At 37.6% G+C, this 23325-nt stretch overlaps 1 protein-coding gene across 6 annotated transcripts in view; it reads right to left on the reverse strand.

The window, feature by feature from the left end:
- The window catches only part of GRM7 (glutamate metabotropic receptor 7), an 850676-nt gene that overhangs the window by 579887 nt on the left and 247464 nt on the right, over positions 1-23325 (reverse strand). For all 6 annotated transcript variants that reach the window (XR_003901066.1, XR_003901065.1, XM_029917442.1 and 3 more), the window contains exon 2: positions 978-1194. Coding sequence is in view for 4 of the 6 variants with exons in the window: in XM_029917442.1 (XP_029773302.1) it covers positions 978-1194 (217 nt within the window). In the remaining 2 variants the exon portion in view is untranslated. The remainder of the gene's footprint in view (positions 1-977; positions 1195-23325) is intronic.

Below are 23325 nucleotides of genomic sequence, written 5' to 3' on the forward strand. Positions count from 1 at the left end.
GACAGCCAACTATTCAAAGCCATGTCTTGAGGATCTATGACATCTTTCCTCATAAAAAGGACCTCTTTCTATCACCTTCTTTGTTTGTTTGCCTTTATGTTTAGTCAACTACTCCGGTCAATAACAGTTTAGATTATATCAAAAGGTTACAACGAAAACCAAGGACCTAACATTAGCATTAAGAACGTTACAGGGATATCAAAGCATGTTTTTTTTTTTAAATATATGCTTACTACGTCCAATATTTCCATTAGGGCAAGTCTAAATATTTACTGTAAGAATTTCTAAGTGTAAGAATTTTATCTTGTTTTTCAAAATCTGCCCAGTGGAAACCAGCTGGCCAAACATTTGAACCCACTTTGAGCTAAATAAACATAAAGGAATCTACGGCAAGCACCACTTAGTTAGCTGAACCATCTTTCTCAAAATAATCTTAAGTTCCAAAGATTATTTGTCTAAATACAGCCTGCTACCTAGATAATTTATTTAACTTTATTTTGGACAAGTAATTCAGAGCTATCATTGTCATTTCTCCTCAAAGCAAAGGGCCACCATGACTAAGGTCTCTAGCTCTAAATAATTCTAAATAATTCTATGCATTTTTGGAGAGGGGCATAGAGGAACGTACGTGTGGAGAGGCACATTTAGCAACACATCTCAGGCTTCTTTATGCAGGCTGAAATCCACACTGTTATTCATGACACAGAAGATACCAAATTTAGTTTATAGTCTCTTATCTCCACTTCTGCTACTAATACTTTCAAGGACTTCAGTTTCACACTTTTGAAAATATTCTCCTCAAAAATGGCAAAGTGTTATAAATGAAGGCTTTACAGATCTACTTAACAGGCAGTAGGGAATGAGAGAGTAGGGGTATGGTGATTGTGTAGAGTGTCTGTTTAACAAAGATTGAGAAGAATATTACAAGCCACGGGTGTATGAAGAGGGTCATCTTGACCATTGCAATCTCTTCCTACCTGCCTCTTTGGAAATCTGCGTGAAGGATTCCACACCTTTCTCTCCATAACTTCCTTCAGATGCAAGGGTAGACACATAATTCCAGCCTAGGGCCTTTACAATGTCCACCATAGCCTGTGCTTGGAAGGAGTCGGGTGGGACCACACGAGAGAAGAAGTCGTAGCGCCTGTCATCACTTAACTCAGGTGCCGTTGATGCATAACTGATCTGGGGGATCTGGAAAGAAAAGAAAGCACCACATGAGAGAGCACACCACCAGGATGTGAGAGATTCATTTATACTTATGATCAGTGACTCATAATACAGGGCTTGAGCTCCCAAAGAGAATGTACCCTATAACTGTAAACCACCTAAAAGTAGCCAACCACCTTCTGACAGTATAAAAAGGTGTACTTTTGTGCTCTGCCCTTTTTGTTTCCTCCTCTTTAGAAGAAGGAATGAGGATGGCATTGGAATCACATGAGTCATGGTGGTTAGGAAAACAAACTTTGTAAACGTTTTCACAAATATTTAGAATCATGCTTTACTTCTTATAAACTATTAGAAACCATCACCTCCTCCACAACAGAAACACAACCATCTAACTGGTGTTTGTATATAGCTTGGTTTAATTGACAATGCTCATGAATATTGGTGGATGTCATCAGACGTCTAACGCTGTTTGAGTAGTGATCACCTGTGAGGAAATACCTAAGCAAGCTTCATGCATTATTTCATGTCTTCTTCACAAAAATGCTGTAAAGTAGCTAAGCAACACTCTTAGAACCAGGCTCCTTGCCACAAGGCCTTCACTTCAGTAGTCCTCACCCTCTGGAGAGCCTTCTTTAAATTTTCTAAGCTCCTCTTTCGGTGATGATAGAGGGATGGCATTCCTGCCTGCATGGAGCCCACGTAGGTGTCTGATCCCCCAGTTTTTCCACTTCAACACTCTTCTGGCCCTCTACCTTACATAGGATTAACCAGATGTCCCAAGGGGCTCTAGAATTTGGACTTGTAAGGATCATCCTAGAGCCCCTTAACAGGACCCTGGTTCCAGGAGGGTAGCCTGACATGAAGACTGCTCCCCCTATCTGGTATAGTACCTGAGACTAGGCTACCTAAGTAGGCTTGACACTATGATTTTAGCTCAAATTACGTATACATAAAGAGTCCCTATAAAAAAATGTTTGGGATTCCAAATACCCAAGAGGAAACCCTGAAACAGCCATCAGTTAGGACCCTGTCTTAGGTCCTAACCTCAGGACTTCTCACCAACTACTTTTATAAAGTCTGTTCCCTCATTCTTCTAACATCAACATGGAATAGGTTATGATGGGTACCACCAGTCCACCTATAAAAATGAGCAACTTCACCAAATTCTGCCTGCATGCCCTCCTAGGACTCACCCTTATTTCTCAAGTATCTAAAGGCCAGTTTTAATCTTTGCTCAAACCAAGCCCCAAGTCAACTCTGCTCCAAAGACACCAAAGCTACACTCAAGCTGATTGTTTGAGCCCTAAAAAAATTGTACTCAATATTAATCTGTTCCTAAACCCATTACTGTTGTTTAAAGCTGGTAACCACCTCTGAAAGCTCGTTCCTCAGCCAATCTTGCTAGGTCTACATTACCTTTAAGTCTGATGGCCTTGGCAGTGGATGCAGCCCATCCTTGATGCACTTTTTCTCTATGACCACTAGGGGCACTGTTACTACCCAACGCCTCAAATCAATGGGAGAAAGCCTCAGTCTTCTGATGAGGAGCAACAACATGATGAGGGTTAGTGAGGTACAGTAAAAGTAAAATGGGCTTTAGTATTGACAAGATCTGGAATCAAAGCCTGATCCTTCTCTTCACGAGTGTTTACCTTGGTGAAGTTAGCTTACCTCAATGAGGTATTATTAATAAAAGTTTGTTTTGAGGGATTAGAATAATGATTATGCATTGCTTAGCATGATGCCCAGGACAGATTGGTTGATTAATACATGGGTGCTATGATAATTCAAAGAAAGAACAGTGTGTTTTCTCACTAAGTTTACCCATCCCCCTCATTTGACTTTCCAAGTTCTCTGCGACACATTATCACATTCCCCTCATTGTCCTAAGGGAAGAATATAGTTTTATTCATTCCTATCATTATCACTTTAGAAATAATCTCTACTATTTATCTAGCACTTTCTTACTGCCAGTTATGTTCTAAAAGTATATATGTATGAACTTATCTAACCAGCAGTAAATATTCTTTACCATATTATACTATTATTATCTCCTTTTACGTAAGAAACTTGGGAGTAATCTGACCTTGTCTCAAGTCATAAAGTTGTAAGAGAGAGAGCAGCACCCACACCTGACAGTGCCCAGTGCAGACTTCCAAACTCTTAATTGTGATACTTTGCTGAATCACTGGTAAAACATTTTAATAAGAATAAAACAAGGAAGGGAAGTAGATTACCGGAGTTCAGGACAAGTTCTGTTCACAGAGCTGATTACAGAGCCACTGAAAGTTTTTAAGTAATCATTCTTAGACTGTTATTTAAACATTTTATGTAAATGCCTTGTTGAAGCTTATAGAAATATCTCAGTAGAATGAGTTCCCTGTTTCATTTATAGTTCCAAGCTTATAAATTTTAGATAAAGAAAACATCAACTAATGTGCTCTGGGCATAAAAAAAAGAAGAAGGATTAGGAGATGGATAAAGAGAGAGGGAGAGAGGTGTGATGGGAGAGAGATTTTTTCATATAAGAAATAAAAAGGATAGAAGCCAAGCATGTCAATACATTTCCATCAGTTTCAACTTGTGGAAATATAAAAGCTTTGTGCTGTTGAAGCTGCCAAAATCCCTTTCTACCTTTGAAACAGTACTAATGAAGATACATCAGTCCTCTACTTGAATTTGCATTTATGTAGCTGCTGTAAAATATCAGAATTGTGGAGTGCTCCTAAAGTCAGTGCACCTTCAAAACTGTGCCCAAATTCTGGTCAGATTGCTCCCCTCACTACATGCACCTTTTGGAAGTGGTCACTACCTGTGGTCTAGCTCTTCATTATAAATAAGATGTATCTCCCAGTTTAAGACTCATAGGACCCTTTAGGATCCTGCACTTATCTTATATACAGTGTACTTATTTCTACATTATGCATATGCTAGAATAAGAAATGAAAGAACAAATGGATTTCATTTCTGTGATAAAAATATAGCTGCATAAAGACATGCCTCCTAAAAGTAAGAGACAAATGACTGCAAGAATTTATGTAACCTATGCAATATGATGCTATGCACATATTTGAGTATTATGTTGCTTATTTAGTTATGTATTTTCAAAATAGTATTTAAGCACACAAAGTAATTACTTTGAAGTATGTGTTATAACTGGTACCTACAACTGGCCAAATTATATTAGTCATCTTCAATTTTTGAACTCCACACTCTCCTTGATACCTTAGTGATACTTTTTCTTTCTGCTACTGAAACCCTCCATTCTTGTCAGTCTCCTATGGAAATGCAGAATTGATCTCTTGATGAAGAAATTTAGTGTAATAACACTTTAGCTATGGGAAGGTAAATATTTCATCTCTCATTGAGACTTCCTTTCTCTAATTAAAATGAAAAGGGGGAGCACTGGGTGGCTCAGTTAGTTAAGCATCCGACTGTTGATTTCAGCTCACGTCATGATCTCACAGCTCATGAATTCAAGCCCCACATCTGGCTACAAGCTAAGAGCACAGAGCCTGCTTGGGGTTCTCCCTCCCCCCCTTCCCCCCCTCGCCATCCCTCCTTCCTCCCCCTCTCTTCCCCTCCCCTGCTTACGTGCAAGTTCTCTCTCAAAGTAAATAAATAAACTTTTTAAAAAGCCTCTAAAAATTAAATAACTCTTAATCTGTACCAGAAGACTAAATTTTTATCTTATTATTTTCTGCGGGTTCATAAAAACCTGCCTATCACACAAACATGGTTTTTGTTAATGATGAGCCCCAAATAGGAATGAAAACATCTACAATCCATTTTAACTGTTTAGAATGAGTTTGTGCTTTTGTTAGAAAAAGAATAACTTTAATACTTTCATCTTTGTTAATATTTTGTCTCTTTCTTTTGTCTCATTTTTCTCTTTCTTTTGTGCATGCATTCAGGTACACACACACATATTACTAACTATGAAAATGCAGGTCTTAATATCTTCTTCCTTCCCCGTTATCCTTTCATCTGTCTTTTCTCTCTTTCTGATTGTAGAATATTCCGCTCATCTACGCCTAACATTTATTGTTAGATATTTTCCAGGTTTTTGCTATTAGAAGAAAAAAGAAGACTCCTCAAAGGTAATTCAATTCTGTGTAGATATCCATGATTATTTTGTTAAAGCATTGTTCAAGCCCCTACTCCCACCAATGTGACAAAAATACTTAAGGTTTACATTTAAATATTTCTTTATATTTAAATTACTTGGAATCATTATAGAAGGTAGGCCAGTATTCTATAGTCATTTCCCTCAAATGGTTAACTGCTTGCTCCAGCACCGTATATTAAATAGTTATTCTTTACTGATAGGAAAGACCATCTCTTGTCACATCTTAATATTTTTAAGTTTACATATTTATTTTGAGAGAGAGAGAGACATCCAGAGAGAGACAGAGACAAAGACAGTAGGAACAAGGTAGGGACAGAGAGAGGGAGTGAGAGAGAGTGAGCATACTAAGTAGGCTCCATGCTGTCAAAACAGAGCCCAGTGGCAGGGCCTGATCTAACAAATCAGATAGTGATCTGAGCCTAAATCAAGAGTTGCACGTTTAACCAACTGAGCCATCTGGGTACCCCACAGGTCTTTAAATACCCTTGGATCTTTCTGGTGTATTCTCTACTTATTCCATTTTTCTCTCTTCCAAGTCTTAGGACAGTGCTTTAGTATTTTAGTTCTTATAAAGCTTAGAGTGTTTAGGGCTACATTAGTTGGAATGTATCCTCTCTTCTTAACTGTTCTTTTATAAATGACCATGGGCAATCACACATTTATTTTTCCAGCTGAAATTTTGGCATATTTTATTCAAGTTCATAATAAAGTTCCATTAAGATTTTGATGAGAATTACATTATATTTATACACTAATGTGGGAAGATTTGATATATTTACAATTTTTTATTTTCCCTTGTGGGAAAATAACTATTCATTCTTTTCTATTAGTAAAATTTTATGACTGTCTCCATGTAGGCCTTGCACACTGTTAACTTTATTTCTAGATAATTAGTATTAACTTTATTTCTAGATAATTGCTATTTTTATTGTATTATGAATGATATAACATTTTCATTTTGTATTCTATTTATTGCTGGAATATAGGAAACTATTAATTTTGTATATTTACTTTGTGACTTACACCCTTGTTAAAATTCTTATTAGTTTTAATAGCTTTCTGTTTATTTTCCTGAGATTCTCAGGTAAAGAAGTCATATTATAAAAATTCATTTAGTTTTATTTTCTAATTACATCAGCTAGAATATCCAGGAAAACAGAAATGATAGAGTGTAAATAGCTTTTCTTTTTCACATTCTCAACAGTGAGTATTTAAAGTCAACTAGAAAAAAAAATAAAGTCAACTAGAACTTATTCTTATTTCTTATCTTGAAAAATGTATAGTCAAAGGAAGAATTAAGATTATCAGTAAATCTTATTTTGCCTACATACAGTCTTCAGCTAGAACTCATAGTACTAGAAGTGTCTTCAATTAGTTGAAAAAGTATAGCTTTCTACCAAGTCTTTTTTTTTTTAAAGAAAATCTCAGTTTCCCCAATTATTTCTCCCAAGGTATGAATCAAGATGTCAATAATTACAAGATGGAAATTCATATCAAGTAATCGAGTTTTTGAACAGTTATCACACCAGGAAGTTGTCATTTCAAAGTTAGGTAGAAGCCAACTTTCTTGACCCTTTCTAAACATTGAAAAGCAAACAAAATAAAAACAGCAATCAAACCATCATTCTTTAAGTTATCAGATGAGACAATTCCCAAACTGTAATTTACTCTTAAAATAGAAAAAGGAAACAACACCAAACAAACATTTAAGATCCTAAGAATTCCTATAAATCTATGAGAAGGAAGGCCAGGGAAAAACTAATTTCAAGAATTTTGGTGCCTGGGAGGCTCAGTCAGTTAAGCATCCACCTCTTAATTTTAGCTCAGATCATGGTCTCAGGGTCGTGAGATTGAGCGCTGCACTGGGCTCTACATTGAGCTTGGAACCTGCATAAGATTCTCTCTTTGTCTCCCTCTGCCGCTTCTCCCCACTCACTTGAGCACGTGCTCTCTCTCTCCCTTTAAAAAAATGGACATTTAAATAACTTACATTTTCTGCACCTTCTAAAAACATTCAAGTTGCTAACATTTGAACCTCACAATGCAAGTGATTGTAGTAACAGATTTGTCTAGTGGACTCAAAGAATTATCAAGTTAATTTGCATCCAGCTCTTGGAATACAGCAATCACTAGGAGGTGCACAAGGTCCTAAACTTCAACGTTCATTCTAGAAAGCTGTGGTTCATAGGAAGGTCACTGATGAGCTCTGGAATGCTGTGGTTTTCTTTGGAAACAAGTGTCACAAGTTGTACACTGTTACCTATAGGTTTTCCTGCTCTCCTTTCCTGGAGAGCACTTACTGCCATGAAGAGCAAGGACATTGTTCATCATTTTATCACCAGTGGATAGTACTGTGAATGAATAAGCTAGCAAATGAATGAATAGAATAATCCTAAGAGAACAGAATCCTTCATCTACCTGGTTGGTGTGGCAAGAGGGACTCACAGTAGTTGGGAGTTATCCCCGCCCTTATCGGACCTGTGACTGGCAGCTTTAGGCATGGAAGCAAACATTTTCTTTCTTGCTTTGTATTTATCCTTGGCCCATGAGTCCCTAGGAGTTCCTTCCTCATCATTGGAATGTAGGACAAGGTGACATTGGTTGGGGGTTCAAAGATAAATGGATCTAACGAATCATTTCAACTGTCCATTCTGGTTTTTTCTCTATGGCCTGACTCTTGACAATTCCAGGCACCTCCAGGCAGCGCCCAGTCTAACTCTGCAAAACATACTTAAATTTATCATTTTAAATAGGGTCAATCTTCTCTGCAGTCTCTTTAGATTTTCTCCCTTATACAACCAGACTTGGATGTCAGATGTGAGACACAATTAGTATTTGACATCCTGGGTCCTCAATTCCAGTTAATGTCTTTACTTTAACATTGCTATTATCAAATCAAAATAGGAGGAAAAAGAAGGAATATATTAAACAAAGCTAGAGAAAATGATTCCATGTCATTTCTAATAGAAAATCAAATGAGTGTGTGATGCACTTTTGCTTTCCAAGTGTTGACAAGATTGAACTCTACTGAATTTAATTTTATCCCATAATTACTACAAAGTCAAACAGTTCCAGGCAAAGGGATCCCTTGGGCTTGGAAAGAGCGCCTCTCTAAGTATCACCATAGTGTCAACGTCTGTCAAAATAACTGAAGATCCAAGTCCAGATTTGGATTCAATTACATTAATATATTTTTAAAACCCAAATTGTCACCACTACTCCAATACAAACTCGATTCTCTTCAAAATACATTCCTCAACATTTATAAAATGAAGGAAGAATTTCACTTATTAAAAAAAATAAAAAACTTGCAAACGATTCAATGCATTTTGAGCTTCCTCTTCTTTATATTCTAAGGACAGTGCCTGCGACAAAGTCAGTCACCTGGGAACTTCTTATTTTTGTAAAAGTGAATGAGGTTTATGGTTCCATGTTCCTGAGAAATGTGCACAGCTAGGGAAGGCAATACAAAATGTACTAATGCTTCTTCCAGAGGGCAGTTTCCACAAAAATTGTAAAAGGCAATTTCTGAAAGTATCATGTGCCATTAAGATAATGCATCAGTGTACCTGTTGAGATATTAATGAACTCCCAGTGGGGCATTATTAAGTTCACAGTTAGCAGCAATTTCACTCTTAGTTCTTATTAAGCTTTATTGATATGGATCCCCAAAAGGGAAAATGAATGAATAACTCTTTCAGGTTCATTCTTTGAAGCATCACTCTTTTTAGTTTATACTTACCTCTTCCTTCAATAATATCTCAATACTATTAGAATAGTTGAAGTTTAATATGGATTTTTGGTAGTATTTATTTATTTCAAAGTACTTAGTAATGATTAATAACTCTCAATTTGTCTAAAACCTAGAGTTTCACTCAACTATAAATTGCTCATGACAGAGATTATCATTAAGTATTGCAATTCTTTTTCTCTCATCTTTCATTTCTTTAATTGTATAACACCAAATACCTTCAACATTCTGTGAGTGATAATAACCATCTTCTTGAGAGCCAGTAGTTCTACGTATGGATTGCAATCAAATGTGTCTCATACATGTTTCAAAAGATTTATCTGTTATTGATTTTATTGTTTTTGCTATATTAAATCTCTCTATATACTGTACTTTTAGATGTATGATACTTTCCATTTATAACCTCATGGATTTTTGCAACAACCTTTAACAGATAAAAATGCTACTGTCATGAATATTCATTATTTTGCCTTCCTCAACTCCAGGTTTCTAGAGTTGATGTAAAGACAACTGTTATTCAGAATCCAGATGTTGGCACATGTGGCCAAACAGAACACAGGATTTCTGTAGCTACAAAGTTGACTTAAGGAAAACAACATGACCTCATCAGACCAACATGAATAAATGAGCTGCAATATCAAGGCAAAGAGGGGCAACCTCATATCTTACACATTCCATACTTAGCAAATATTAGCAATGGTTAGGAGATATTCTTGGAACTTCTTTATGTCAATTACAACTTGTCGATCCACATTTCTCACAAAACATAAAAAATCAAGAGAAAGCTGGGACTTTATAGAAGGTTAATAGCAGCCAAAACAGCAATAACACACATTATTGCTAGACCAGTTAGACAAGATCTTCAGGGTAATATCTCTATCCATAAAATGGGGTTAGTCATATGAGCCCAAGCTACATCATATGGGGAAGGTGGAATACCTACACAATGAAAATTTTACCTGTCATACTGGCATACAATGCTGTTTTGTCTGGTGCTATTTGTTTAAATAAGCATCCTGCTTAAAAGTATGTCTGGTAGGAAACCATCAAAACCCTAGAGGAGAAAGCAGGAAACAACTGCCTTGACCTCAGCCACAGCAATTTCTTACTTGACACATCTCCAAAGGCAAGGGAATCCAAAATAAAACAAAACAAACAAACAAACAAACAAAAAACTACTGGGACATCATCAAGATAAAAAGCTTCTGAATGGCAAAGGAAACAATAACCAAAACTAATAGGAAACCTACAGAATGGGAAAAGATAGTTGTAAATGGCATATCAGATAAAGGGCTAATGTCCAAAATCTATAAGGAACTCACCAAACTCCACACCCAAGAAACAAATAACCCAGTGAAGAAATGGGTAGAAGCCATAAACAGACACTTCTCCAAAGAGGGCATCCAGATGGCCTATAGGCACATGAAATGATGCTCAACATCACTCATCATCAGGGAAACACAAATCAAAACCACATTGAGATACCACCTCACGCCAGTCAGAGTGGCTAAAATGAACAAATCAAGAGACTATAGATGCTGGCGAGGGTGTGGAGAGACGGGCACCCTCCTACACTGTTGGTGGGAATGTAAAGTGGTGCAGCTGCTCTGGAAAACAGTGTGGAGGTTCCTCAAAAAATTAACAATAGAACTCCCATAGTACCCAGCAATAACACTGGTAGGAATTTGTTCAAGGGATTCAGGAGTGCTGATGCATAGGGGCACATGTACCTCAATGTTCACAGAACCACTTTCCACAATAGCCAAATCATGGAAAGAACCTAAATGTCCATCATCTTCTTGAATGGATCAAGAAGATGTGGTATATATATATACAATGGAGTATTACATGGCAATGAGAAAGAATGAAATATGGCCATTTGTAGCAATGTGGATAGAACTCGAGGGTGTCATGCTAAGTGAAATAAGTCAGGCAGAGAAAGACAGATACTATATGTTTTCACTCATCTGTGGACCAGAAGAAACTTAACAGAAGATGTAAGTGAGGAGAAAGGGAAAACAATAGTTAGAGAAAGGGAGGGAGGCAAACCATAAAAGACTCTTAAAAACCGAGAACAAACAGGGTTGATGCGGGGTTGGGGAGAGGGGAAAATGGGTGATGGCATGGAGGAGGGCACTTGTTGGGATGAGCACTGGATGTTATATGGGAGCCAACTTGACAATAAATTATATTAATAAAATTAAGAAACAAAAGAAAAACAGCAAAAATGTGTGTGGAGGGATATATGTGTATGTGGCATATAGCTCTCTGAGGACTTCTATAAATTGTAGAAATAAATATCTCCACCCATATCTCCAAACCTTTCAATGACAAACTACAATGGAGCCCTCCCTTCTACCCCTGACATGGCACCACAGAAGTCACTGGCATATACTTTATTAGAGAAATAGAAGAAAATGGGGAGGGGGTGATTTTTAAAACCTTTCAGGATCTTCCTGATCCTACACATCCATGAGTTATCTCTGACTAGTACTCCTACAACCATATATGAAGAAAAGAAAACAAAAAGCAACCAGAATAAGTGTCTCTTTAATATTTCCCATTTTATTAGATATGATCCTAGATCTCTTTCAGGGCATAAAAGCCAGAGTCTCATGCCTAGAGTATGGTTTACCAAACACTAAAGGTTGACTTTTGAGGTACTCCACTAGCAACATAGATGTCAAATCTCTATAGGACAGGACTCAGACCTTGCCACTACTGATATCTGGGATTAGATGAGCCCTTGTCATGGTAAGGAGACGGACTGTCCTGTTCTGGGTATGATGATTAGTAGCATCCCTCACCTCTGTCCCTAAGTGCTGTAGCATATTCTGAGGGTAAGAGTATTACAGGGGCACCTGATGGCTCAGTCAGTTAAGTATCTGACTTAGGCTTAGATCATGATCTTACAGTTGGTGGGTTTGAGCCCCAACAAGTCAGGTTCTATGCTGACAGCTCAGAACCTGGAGCCTGCTTTGGATTCTATATGTGTTTCTCTCTCTCTCTCTGCCTCTTCCCTGTTCATGATTGGTCTCTTTCTCTGAAAAATAAATAATAAACAATTTAAACAATCTTTTAAATGAAAATGTGATATGGCACTTAATTCAGTATTGTAGTGAACTATGTGCCATGGTCTATATGAATTCCAGTTCTCAGAAAGTCAGGGCACAATAAAGTGCACTAAACAGAAATGCTGCTGAACAGGACTGAATCTTTGCTTATGGATTCAGAAGCCACTTTCAGGGTCTGGAAGGGTTGTAGGTACATTAATTCTCATAGTAGAAGACTATAGATATAGATGTTCCAGAAGGTGAAATTAAATATGGATGCTCCAGGGAGCCTAGGTCACTCAGTCAGTTAAGTGTCTGACTTCTGCTTGGGTCATGATCTCGCAATTTGTGAGTCTGGACCCCGCATCGGGCTCTGTGCTGTCACCTCAGAGTCTGGAGCCTTTGTAGGATTCTGTGTCTCCCTTACTCTCAGCCCCTCCCCCATGCATGCTCTGTCTCTGTCTATCTCAAAAATGAATAAAAACATTAATTTTTTAAAATATATATCTGGGCTGATCCTCTGATTCCCTGAAAGAGACTTACTTGACAAAAATTCCTTATTTATGTTTTATTCCCTCTACAAAGGAGGGAAATCTATGCTGTTTATTTTACCTTGTGGATGGCTCATAATCTGAGTAAACAAGCATTTAGTGACTATTTATTAATGCAGATAGGATGATCTGTACGATTCCTGTGTGATAAATACATACTCTTTAATTCAGGTAATACAATACTGTGCCAGTACTATAGGACCAGCTTTTTTTTTAATTTATAAGTTTAGGAACTGTAGATACAAGTATTAATGAGATAGCCAGCTTTAGGGGTATGATGATCCAATATATAAAGAAATATGCCTTTATTTTAATCTTATATGATTATTGTTCCCCAGAAATCACTCTGGGGAAAACTGGTTTTAATGAAAAACTTAAAGGTCACTGAGGAGAATACAACTCTTTAATTTGGAAACATAAAGGAGATATGACTAAGATGTATTGTTTTGATAATCAGAGGACAGGAGGCAGATATCCCCCAGCAAAGGAGCAACAGAAGCCTTTCCCAGCCATGGGGGGAATGGTGAAAACACTACATACAGTAACTAAGGCATGGGGTGCCTGTGAAGAAAGCAGAGGAATGTGTAATACCCAACTAAAAGCATTTTGTTTCTTCTATTATACTATAACACTTCATCACTAATAAAATATACAGACCCTTTTAACGCCCATTACTACACTCTCAGAAGAACGGTAATATGAATCAAAAGGAGTGGGAAATCCCTGGGTGTCTGGGTGGCTCAGAAGTTGAACATCTGACTTCAGCTTAGGTCATGATCTCATGGTTCGGGGGGTCAAACCCCACATCGGGCTCTGTGCTGACAGCTCAGAGCCTTGAGCCTGCTTCAGATTCTGTGTCTTCCTCTCTCTCTGCCCCTTCCCTGCTTGCTCTCTTTCTCTCACCCTCACTCTCGCTCTCTCAAAAATATGTACACATGGAAAAAAGGAGAAATCCCAAGTTACTAAGTCCCAGGTGCCTGCAGTGTAATAACTCAGAGGCTCTTTTACTCAACATGATTCAGTTAGAGAAAGTGTCACTGATTTCTTCAACAATGTCTCGATGACAAAAGTTTTTCACACTTTTATCTGGCATGTGAAGTGGGATATTCCCTGTTGTTATGGGAAATAAGGAATTTGGTCACTTTGTTAACAGGTATCTCTCCTGAATGTAGACCAAGAGGTTGTAGAAGCAGCAAAGCTAAGCGTTTGCCTTTTTATTTTTTCTTGCCAGTCCTTTTTCCTACTTCCTGGATGTGCATGTAATAATAGAAAAGGGAAAACAAATGGTAAAGATTTTGGAAGGGTAAAGTCTCCCAGCCAGAGGTCCAAATGTTGATGAAGTTCATCTGGGGTTAATAGATCTTGATATAATTGTTGTAAACGTACTCATGTACTCATGTCTTTCACTGACTCAGATGTCTCTATCTAGAAAGATAATTCTTGCATCCATCACTATTTTAGCTTCAGTCTTGACCAAGACTATTTCTTGGTCAAGTATATGGATGCTAAAACACCTTGTGTAGAACTTCCAAGATATTTTCCAGACCAAAATAGTCTGGTAAGTTCCCTTCACTGCATGTTGTTGGAAATATTGATTTGTTCTAGAGTTTGCCATTTTTAATATTCCTTCCCTATATCCTGCAACTTCTGCTATCACATCACCTGCCACCATATCATCATCCAATTACCATGATTGCATATTTTTTACATGTAATTATATTTTAGGTTGACTGCTTCCTGTGGAGATTGAGGGGGAGAGAATATCATCAATGGCAGCACCACAGCTGGATTTTAACAAGGTTACTTTAGTAACAATTTTGAGATGGAGCTGATAATCCCCTCCATGATGAGTAGGTTCATTCCTATTAGATGCAAATCTTTGCTGGATGTGAGCATCATGTGTTCTTCCTGATCTTGTCCTTTAGATGCCAGGTTGCAAATGACCAAGGATACGATGTTAGTGCTAATGGAGTTAGATCTCTACTTTAAAAAGATACCCAGAGTGAGAACATAATTTAGAGTCACATTGTCACAATGTTACTAAGAAATTGTTAGAATGACGTCTTTTGACTAATTCCTACAGTGATATTTCAAAAATCCATACTGTTCTAAGTATTCAGCCTCACTGTGTATTACATTTCAAAATGAGGAAGACTAATTTTGGCTTTTATGCAATGCCAATTATGACTGGTTTGGTTTCAAAAATAGAAAACTCAAAATAACAGTTGCTCAAAAATATGTTCATTTCTTTCTCATATAAAGTAAGTTGATAGGTAAACAGTCCAGAGTTGGCATGACAGTCCCACTGTCACCAGGGAATCAGGGTCTTTGTATTTCTCTGCTCTAACATGCTAGCATGTCAATTCAATCAATAAGATCACTTATGGTTCCAAATGCTATCAAACACCAGCAATGATACTCACTTCAGGCAGCAATATGGGGAATGTGGAAAAAGAGAAAAGGACACATTTTCCAGTGGGATTAACTCCTTTTTTAAAAATGTTTATATATTTTTGATAGAAAGCACAAGTTGGGGAGGTGAGAGTGAGGGGGACAGAGGATCTGAAGTAGGCTCCAGGTTCTGAACCCACAACTTCAAGATCATGACCTGAGTCAAAGTGTGATACTCAACCTGCTCAACCCACTGAGGCACCCAGGCACCCCTTGGATGAAGTCCTTCTAAGGCACCTTCCCAGGCTTGCACAGAACACTTCCACCTATATGTCATTGTCCAAAGTAGTCTAATGGTCACACTTGGTTGCAAGAAGAGACTTTTTTAAAATATCGTTTTTTAGCCATGTGCATTGTCATCCCAAATAAGACTGAAGTTTATTACTAAGGAAGAAGAATCAATATAGACAGAGTGGCCATTCCCTAACACAATCTTGAAGAATGGATGAGTCAGCCATTTGCATCTCAAGGCTAGGGGAATGAGAAGCAGATACAGTTTACAATTTAGGTCTGATTAAATCAATTTCCAAAATGACTGTGTACAAGCAAAGAAGACAAAGTAACAGTCAATAATTGCCCGATAGGGTATTAACCATATATTGACCACAAGTGGTAAATGATGTTGGGTATACATCCCCACTAACATAATCTTATAGTAGCCTTCAAATAGCATGCCTATTTCTATGAAAACATTCCAGGCACTAAAATGGTATGGGCTTTATAATTTCCCAATTCTGTGGCTATAAAAGTCCATAAAAGTTCACTAAAAGTTTCCAAACTTCTCTCACCCAAGACTCTTTTTTTAAACTGTTTTTAACATGAACAAGTTTAATATTCATTTAAAAAAAGTGTTTTGGGGGTGACTGGGTGGCTCAGTTGGTCAAGCCTCTGACTTTGGCTCAGGTCGTGATCTCATAGTTCTTGAGTTTGAGCCCCGTGTTGAGTTCTGTGCCCCGTATTGGGCTCTGTGCTGACAGGATGGAGCCTGAAGCTCACTTTCAGTTCTATGTCTCCCTCTCCCTGCCCTACCACTGCTCATGCTCTTTTTCTTCCTCTCTAAAATAAATATTTAAAAAACGTTTTGTAAAAAAACATTTTTTATTTCCTGTCACCTTCAGCTTACAGGCAACTTTGTGATTATTTAAAAAATTGTTTTTTATGTTTTTTTTAATTTATTTTTGAGAGACAGAGAGTGATAGTGCAAACAGGGGAGGATCAGAGAGAGAGGGATACAGAATCTGAAGAAGTCTCCACGCTCTGAGCTAGCTGTCAGTACAGAACCCGACATGAGGCTCAAACTCACAAGCTGTCAGATCATGACCTGAGCCAAAGCTGGATGCTTAACCGACTGAGCCACCCAAGTGCCCCAACTTTGTGATTATTTATGGATTATTTTTTGCCATAATAATCCTCCATGGATTAGAAAGATAGCTCCCCTAACTTATTCCACTTTGAGGAATTAAGAAGTTACAATTCTTGATTTTTCTACTACCAAGGGCAGGAAAACAGCTATCGCTATAAACGATCATCCCAAATGAAGAACCCATGAGATTCAAATGTCATCATTATCAGCCCATGTATCCTGGAGCACTGAATTATGGATATTATATGTCAAATTTTCAGCAGTCAGACTTCTCTGCATGTCTGCATTCATGCATAGAATTTAAAATAAAATAAATGACAAGATAATTTCCCAGCTAAAATGCCAGGCAGAGGGTTCCTGGGGGGCTCAGTCAGTTGAGTATCTGACTCTTGATTTCAGTTCAGGTCATGATCTGATGGTTTGATTCATGGGATGGAGCCCCATATCTGGCTCTCTGCTAACAGCATGGAGCCTACTTGGGATTATCTCTCTCCCTCTCCTTCTGCCTCTCTTCTACTTGGGCTTGAGCTCTCTCTCTTTCTCTCTCTCTCAAAATAAATAAATAAACATTTAAAAAACATGCCAAGCAAAGCTATGGAGATGCATTTCACTTCTTATAGTGAATAGATTTAAAAAGTCACAATCAAATTATAAATGGACTCAAGGAGATCAATACTTTAAGTCATTTTTTTGAAAGTTGAAAAACTACTGTGCCAAGTAGAAAATTACTTCTACTTAATATCAATAGTGATTATGTGTTTTTTTATCTGCCAGATTTGCTTGAAGCAAAGGGCTCCATATATGTATTTAATTTTGACTTCTTCTACTCTTCCCTTAGCCATCTCTCACCTTCATTTCTCCAAAATTACATTGTGTGTGCTCTACTTAAAGTAATCCTATCTATCCAGACTGGCACTATTATACCTCAGAGAAAAAAAAATCTGTTTTCATTCTGATCTTAATCTATCTCCACAGCAAAATCAATAAGCATATTAAGGAGGTCTGGCTTCCCCACTTCTGGTAGAAAACTGTACAGATTTGAAGACTGGTCATTTGGGTTAAGCAAACAATATTAGAAGTACCAAAAATGTGAGAAAATTACAAGCTAGTTACTCTTCAGTTTTAGAATAAAATACTTGTATATCTCCCATTTAGGTGTATTTCCACGTATATGTAGCATGAATAATGTTTACTACCATTACATTGTGTATATTACTAATGACAAATACTGGAAATTACATGTGATCTAAAGGAATGTTTTCTTAGTTAGCATGAAGAAAAATAAAACTAAAAAACTGCACCCATCCTAAGGAATATTCTAACTAGAAGGTCTTCTGAAGACTCTAACCCTGGAGTAAAACCAGCCACCTTGAATTCAGCAGCCAGTGGTGACAAGGAAAATAGATGCTGAAGCGTTTATTCTAATTTGTGTGAGGGATACCACACTGTCAGAGTTAGATGCTATGATCCATTTTCTTTGTAGCGATGGTCTCTCTGTTCAGTTCCATTCACCCAATACTTCACTGGAGCAGTCTGTGGAAGATGTTAAGGACACAAAGAGATATAATCTCTCTGTAAGTATTTAGTTGGGAGAGAGCTGTGACCTTATAAATATACAGTAAAGGTGGCTGCTCTCTAGAATGCAAAGAGAAGATTGTATTTCCCAAATACCTCCTTCCACCTACTCAGCAGAATGTCAGAGTGTTGGATAATTTCACAAGTGACATCATTTTTTATAGTGAAGTGATAACTCCTTCTAAGATTAGTATGAAGCCAATTTGGTGTAATTTGTGGCTTCTGACCATTGATTACTTCTGCATAACTTCTGTGAAGTAGCACATTTAGATAACTGAGGCTTACTTAATTAATAAAACAGAATTGTGTGCATCTTGTTCCCAGTATCTTAGAAAGATGGTGTCCGAGTGCATTTTTTTAAACAAACTGTCCATGAGGGGAAAAAAAACATGAAGGAAAGTCACAGAGGCAAGCGAGAGACAGTGGAAAATGAAAAGATTGGTAGATAATTAAAAAACAGAAGGACAAAGGGAAAGACAAGTAGAGGAGGGGGAGGGAGAGAGAAGTAGGTAACCCAAATGTTTGTTTTTTTTTAAAAAAGACAATATTAGGGGTGCCTGGGTGGCTCAGTCAGTTAAGCAGCCAAATTCGACCCAGGTCATGATCTCAGGGTTCATGAACTTATGCCCTGTGTGGGGCTCTGTGCTGACAGCTCAGAGCCTGAAGCCTGCTTCAGATCCTGTGTCTCCCTCTCTCTCTGCCCCTCCCCCATGCTCTCTATCTCCCAAAAATAAATAATAAAAGTTTTTAAAAAATAGAAAACACATATTTTTAAAGTTTATTTATCTTGAAAAGGGCAGGGGCAGAGAAAGAGGGAGAATCTTAAGGGGTCTTCACACTGTTAGCACAGAGTCCATGTGGGGCTTGAACTCAGGAGACCATGACATCATGACCTGAGCCAAAATCAAGAGTCAGTCACTTGGCCAAGTGAGCCACACAGGTGCCCCTAAAAGACAATATTTTTATCTTGCGATGTTAAAGTTTTTGTGAATTAAGGAACCTTTTAAGTTCCCCATGATATAAATAGCAATTAACTCAGTTCCCCTCCAAATTCCACATAGTCCTGGGAAAAGTGGAAGGTTATATATGAAACAAAACACTGACAAGCAAGATGCCCAGGCATTTGTAAATCTGATCATTTTTCAACCACAAACCATACCCCCATCAACCTTGACAAACCATCAAGGTTTCATAGGTGACTGGTGGTTTCCCACAGCAATTTAAAACAAGCTATGCAGGGGCGCTGGATGGCTAAGTTGGTTAAACAACTGGCTTGGGCTCAGGTCATGATCTCATGGTTTGTGAGTTCAAGCCCCGCGTTGGGTTCTGTGCTGACAGCTAGCTCAGAGCCTGGAGCCTGCTTCAGATTCTGTGTCTCCCTCTCTCTCTGACCCTCCCCTGCTCACAGTGTCTCTCTCTGTCTCTCAAAAAAAAAAAAAAAAAAGCTATGCTGTCTAGAGCATGGCAATTAAAACATCAGGGTGATTTTAATTCATTGCTCTTCTTCTGAGTGTCACACATTTGACCTCCACTGACTACTTAAAAATGGGACTTTGAGTGCAGAGTTACTGTAATAGATGGCACTTTCAGAAAGGTAATTTCAAATCTTAACAACGTACCAGAGCACCAGCCTATTCTGGGATAGAAATCACTGAACCCATCATTAGTGAAGTTCACTTAAGGCTAGAGGGAATTTGAACCACCTGAGTAACCTTCCCGAAGAGCACATCTTCACAACTGGCCAGCACCTTTGAGCTCTTTCCAGTGTGACTCTGTTCCCAGGCTGTCCTGATCTTGTTTGCTTTGCAGCAGTGAAAGAGATTCTGTTTTTCTATTCTTCTATTTCCTGACACTGCACAAAACAAATTATAATTAGGGAACCACCTGAGGGGAAGGTGACAATTCAGTTGTCAATTTTCATGGATAAATCCCATTTCTAACAACACAAACAAGGCAAGCCTCTCACCCTCAAAATAGGTACTTAGGGGATGCTGTTGTTAGCTGGTTCACTGCCCTGAGAAGGAAGTAATCTCAAAGATGACAGCAACTATAGCAACAACAGAGATGTGTACAACAGAAAAAGAACCCTCTCACTGTAAATATTTTCACTGCCAACAAGCCTCTAATGTGGTATGGAGTGATGAGAAACAGCCATGTTGCAAAGCAGCCTTTCTAAGGCTGACTAAAAGCTGTCATGTCAGCATGTTGAACGCAGCCCAACAGGGCATTCTGAGATGAATGAGTGCAAGTGTTCGAAAGGCAGAAAGTAAGCAAATGTGCAGCTTGTGGTGGGAATGTTTAGGTAGCCCAGGCTCATGTGAGATTTTAGCTCAGAATGTATTAAGGAGATGTTATAACTTTCTTATCTTTAATCATGAGGATGCAAGCTCTAAAAATCTATTAGTCAAAGAGATTTTTTTAAAATCTCAGATTAATTTTTCCTACAACAGGCGATCTTTATTCTACAGATACTCCATGAAAATTTACCCAGAGAGTAAAACACAGATGCCAAGGGTGGGTGGGATAAGACCAAAAAATAAAGGAAATATTAGAAGTAAAAAATGACATTAACCTTAGGCATGAACAGTATGTCTCAGATACAAAAGCCATCGTTGGTCTATGGGACTGAAACATGGGTATATCTAATTATTATCTTATACTCTTATCTTACTCTTGACACATTTTTCTTTCTCTTCACAATAGTTTTTCATTTTGAGGGGAAATAGCCATAAAGAGAAGTGGGTCTATTAATAAAGGACTGAACCACCTCCTTGTTATTAAGGAAAAGCGTAGTTGGTGTCATCTGAGAAACTGAACAAGCTAGATATTACTTGTGTCCACTGTAGCAAAATAAGTAATGTGATTAATTATCTACGAGTAGATAATTGTAATCAATATTCTGGGTTTACCAAGTTCCCCATCTTGTCTCCATCGCTTCCCACTCAAGTATAGATTTGTCCACTTAATTCTAGATTATTGGAGCGCTCCTCCAGAGACGTAAAAGGCTACGCACTACCACATTTCTTCACATTAAAGGCTTCTATACTTAACGTTTTAACTTGAAATTGGGATGTTTCTTCAATCACAAGGTTGTCAGAATCAGAATACTGTTATTGGTTTGTTTATACTTCTGATTTAATAGTATCATTTTCTTCACTTATGCCCTTAAATCACCATAAAAACAACTGTTTCCATGACAGCTCCATCACAAGTGATTATGAATTACAATAGGTTATGAGCAGTAGCAGATTAGAGGTGGAGAAAGGGGAAAAAAATAAACAACACTTGCCAGATCAGAACAGGTAATAGGTCAAGATAAGAGTAGGGCTTTAGGGAGGAAGAGTGGGTCCAGGACACAATCCATTGTGAATAGACTGGGAATATAACAGAGTAGAGCTTAGTGAAATGGAGCCCCCCCCAAGTTCAGGGCCAGTGGGGCAGGACATCAAATTGATCTGCAGGAACTGATGACTAGACCAAAGGACCGGGAGACAAAATTTAAGTGGCCAAGACAGATTTTATCAAGGAGGCAAAGGAGGCCTCAATACAAAGGCATTTCCATGGTTGTAGAGTCACAGGGAGCTCTAGGAAGCATTTATTCCCAAGGTTGAAGAATTACTGAAAAGCCCCATTGGAGTGGGCAGTGGAAGAATCAGAGAGATATTCCCTAATGTGTTTTCTACAACAACAAGGCATTATACTTCTTTAAGAACATCATGTGAACAAATATTCAGTTATGGTAACTGCACACTGTTGTTCAAATAGGCCAACTTCCCTAAGTCATTGGTCATCCTCATCTAAACAATTAAAAAAAAAGAATAGAAAAATATGTCTAAAAGTTCCTGGCAAACATTACTGTGATGATAAATAGAATAAAAATTATTATTATTATTATTATTATTATTATTATTATTTTAGTTTCAGCTATACAGTGATTCAATAATGTTATACGTTACTCAGTACTCATTTCAACTGAGGTGGGAAAAGAAAGAAATGAAAAGAACACAAGATGGGCAAATCATTTATGTGAATCGTGCATTCACCACTGACATATTCAAAGATGAAATGTTTCTGATTATAGTGATTCAGATTTACCAATTCACTTTGGGCGAGGGTGTATAATTTCCATATGTATCTCAACAGGGAAAATGGAACCTTTTCAAAAATTCCCAGAGATGCTTTTTTATAGCTAGTGAGTTGTTCTTACTGCTGATATTCAAGGTTAAACAGATGCCCCTCCTCACGATAAAATCCTTCTTAAGAGCATATTAGTTGCTTTCAGTATTTGATTTATCTTAGACTTAAAAGCTAACTATTATTTTTGAAAAGGAATTTGTACCTAATAGCAGGCACCTACCCTGACAGATGTTTGCTAAATAACATGCGCTAGATGCAGAAAATGTTCTCTTACTATTTTCAATAATTTAAAATGTTAGCACTGAAGTACCTATTGCTCATAAGTATTTTCAAAGGAGAATGAAAGTTAAATAATTATTGTATACATTAGTCAGTCATGGTTTTCAAAGCACTTTACCACCATTTTCTATAAAAATCATATTGGTAAAATATGCAGTTTTATTAAGTTAGTTTATACAGTTTGAAGAGCTAATTACATTACAAAAGATAATAATATTTTGATTAATTCTTAATGTGTCTTAAGACTCATTTTATCTTTCAGGAAAAAAGATTTACTTTTATTTCATCTGTGTTTTGACAATTTAGAGGGTTATTATATCCAGTACTCACAATTTAAATCATTACTTAGCCTTCAAAATTTATGTAATTTGTTCTTAATGACTTTTAAATTCTGTAAAAAAACCTTTTTTTTTTTCAGTTTATTTATTGAGAGAGACAGAGACAGCAGAGAAAGGGCAAAGGGCAGAGAGAGAGAGAGAGAGAGAGAGAGAGAGAGAGAGAGAAGCCCAAGCAGGCTCCACACTGTCAGTGCAGAGCCTGATACGGGGCTCGAACTCAGGAAACATGACATCATGACCTGAGACGAAACTGAAATACAGACACTTAACTGGCTGAACCACCCAGGGCCCCCTCTACTTCTTTAATCAGGATAAGGAACTATAAGTTTTGGGCAAAATACGGTAAACATAGGATCATATTGTGTATATACCTACCTCCTAAAATGTCTGCAAATGGGATGGTACTCTTCACCTCCCTAGACACATACACCCACAGCTATTCAGGACCCATTTTTCACCACACTTAGACTTGGTTACCATATTAGTATTATTTTCAGCATTATTCATAAATTCTACCTCTGCTCCATC

This window comes from Suricata suricatta, chromosome 12 (genome assembly GCF_006229205.1).
Source record: "Suricata suricatta isolate VVHF042 chromosome 12, meerkat_22Aug2017_6uvM2_HiC, whole genome shotgun sequence".
NCBI lineage: Eukaryota > Metazoa > Chordata > Mammalia > Carnivora > Herpestidae > Suricata > Suricata suricatta.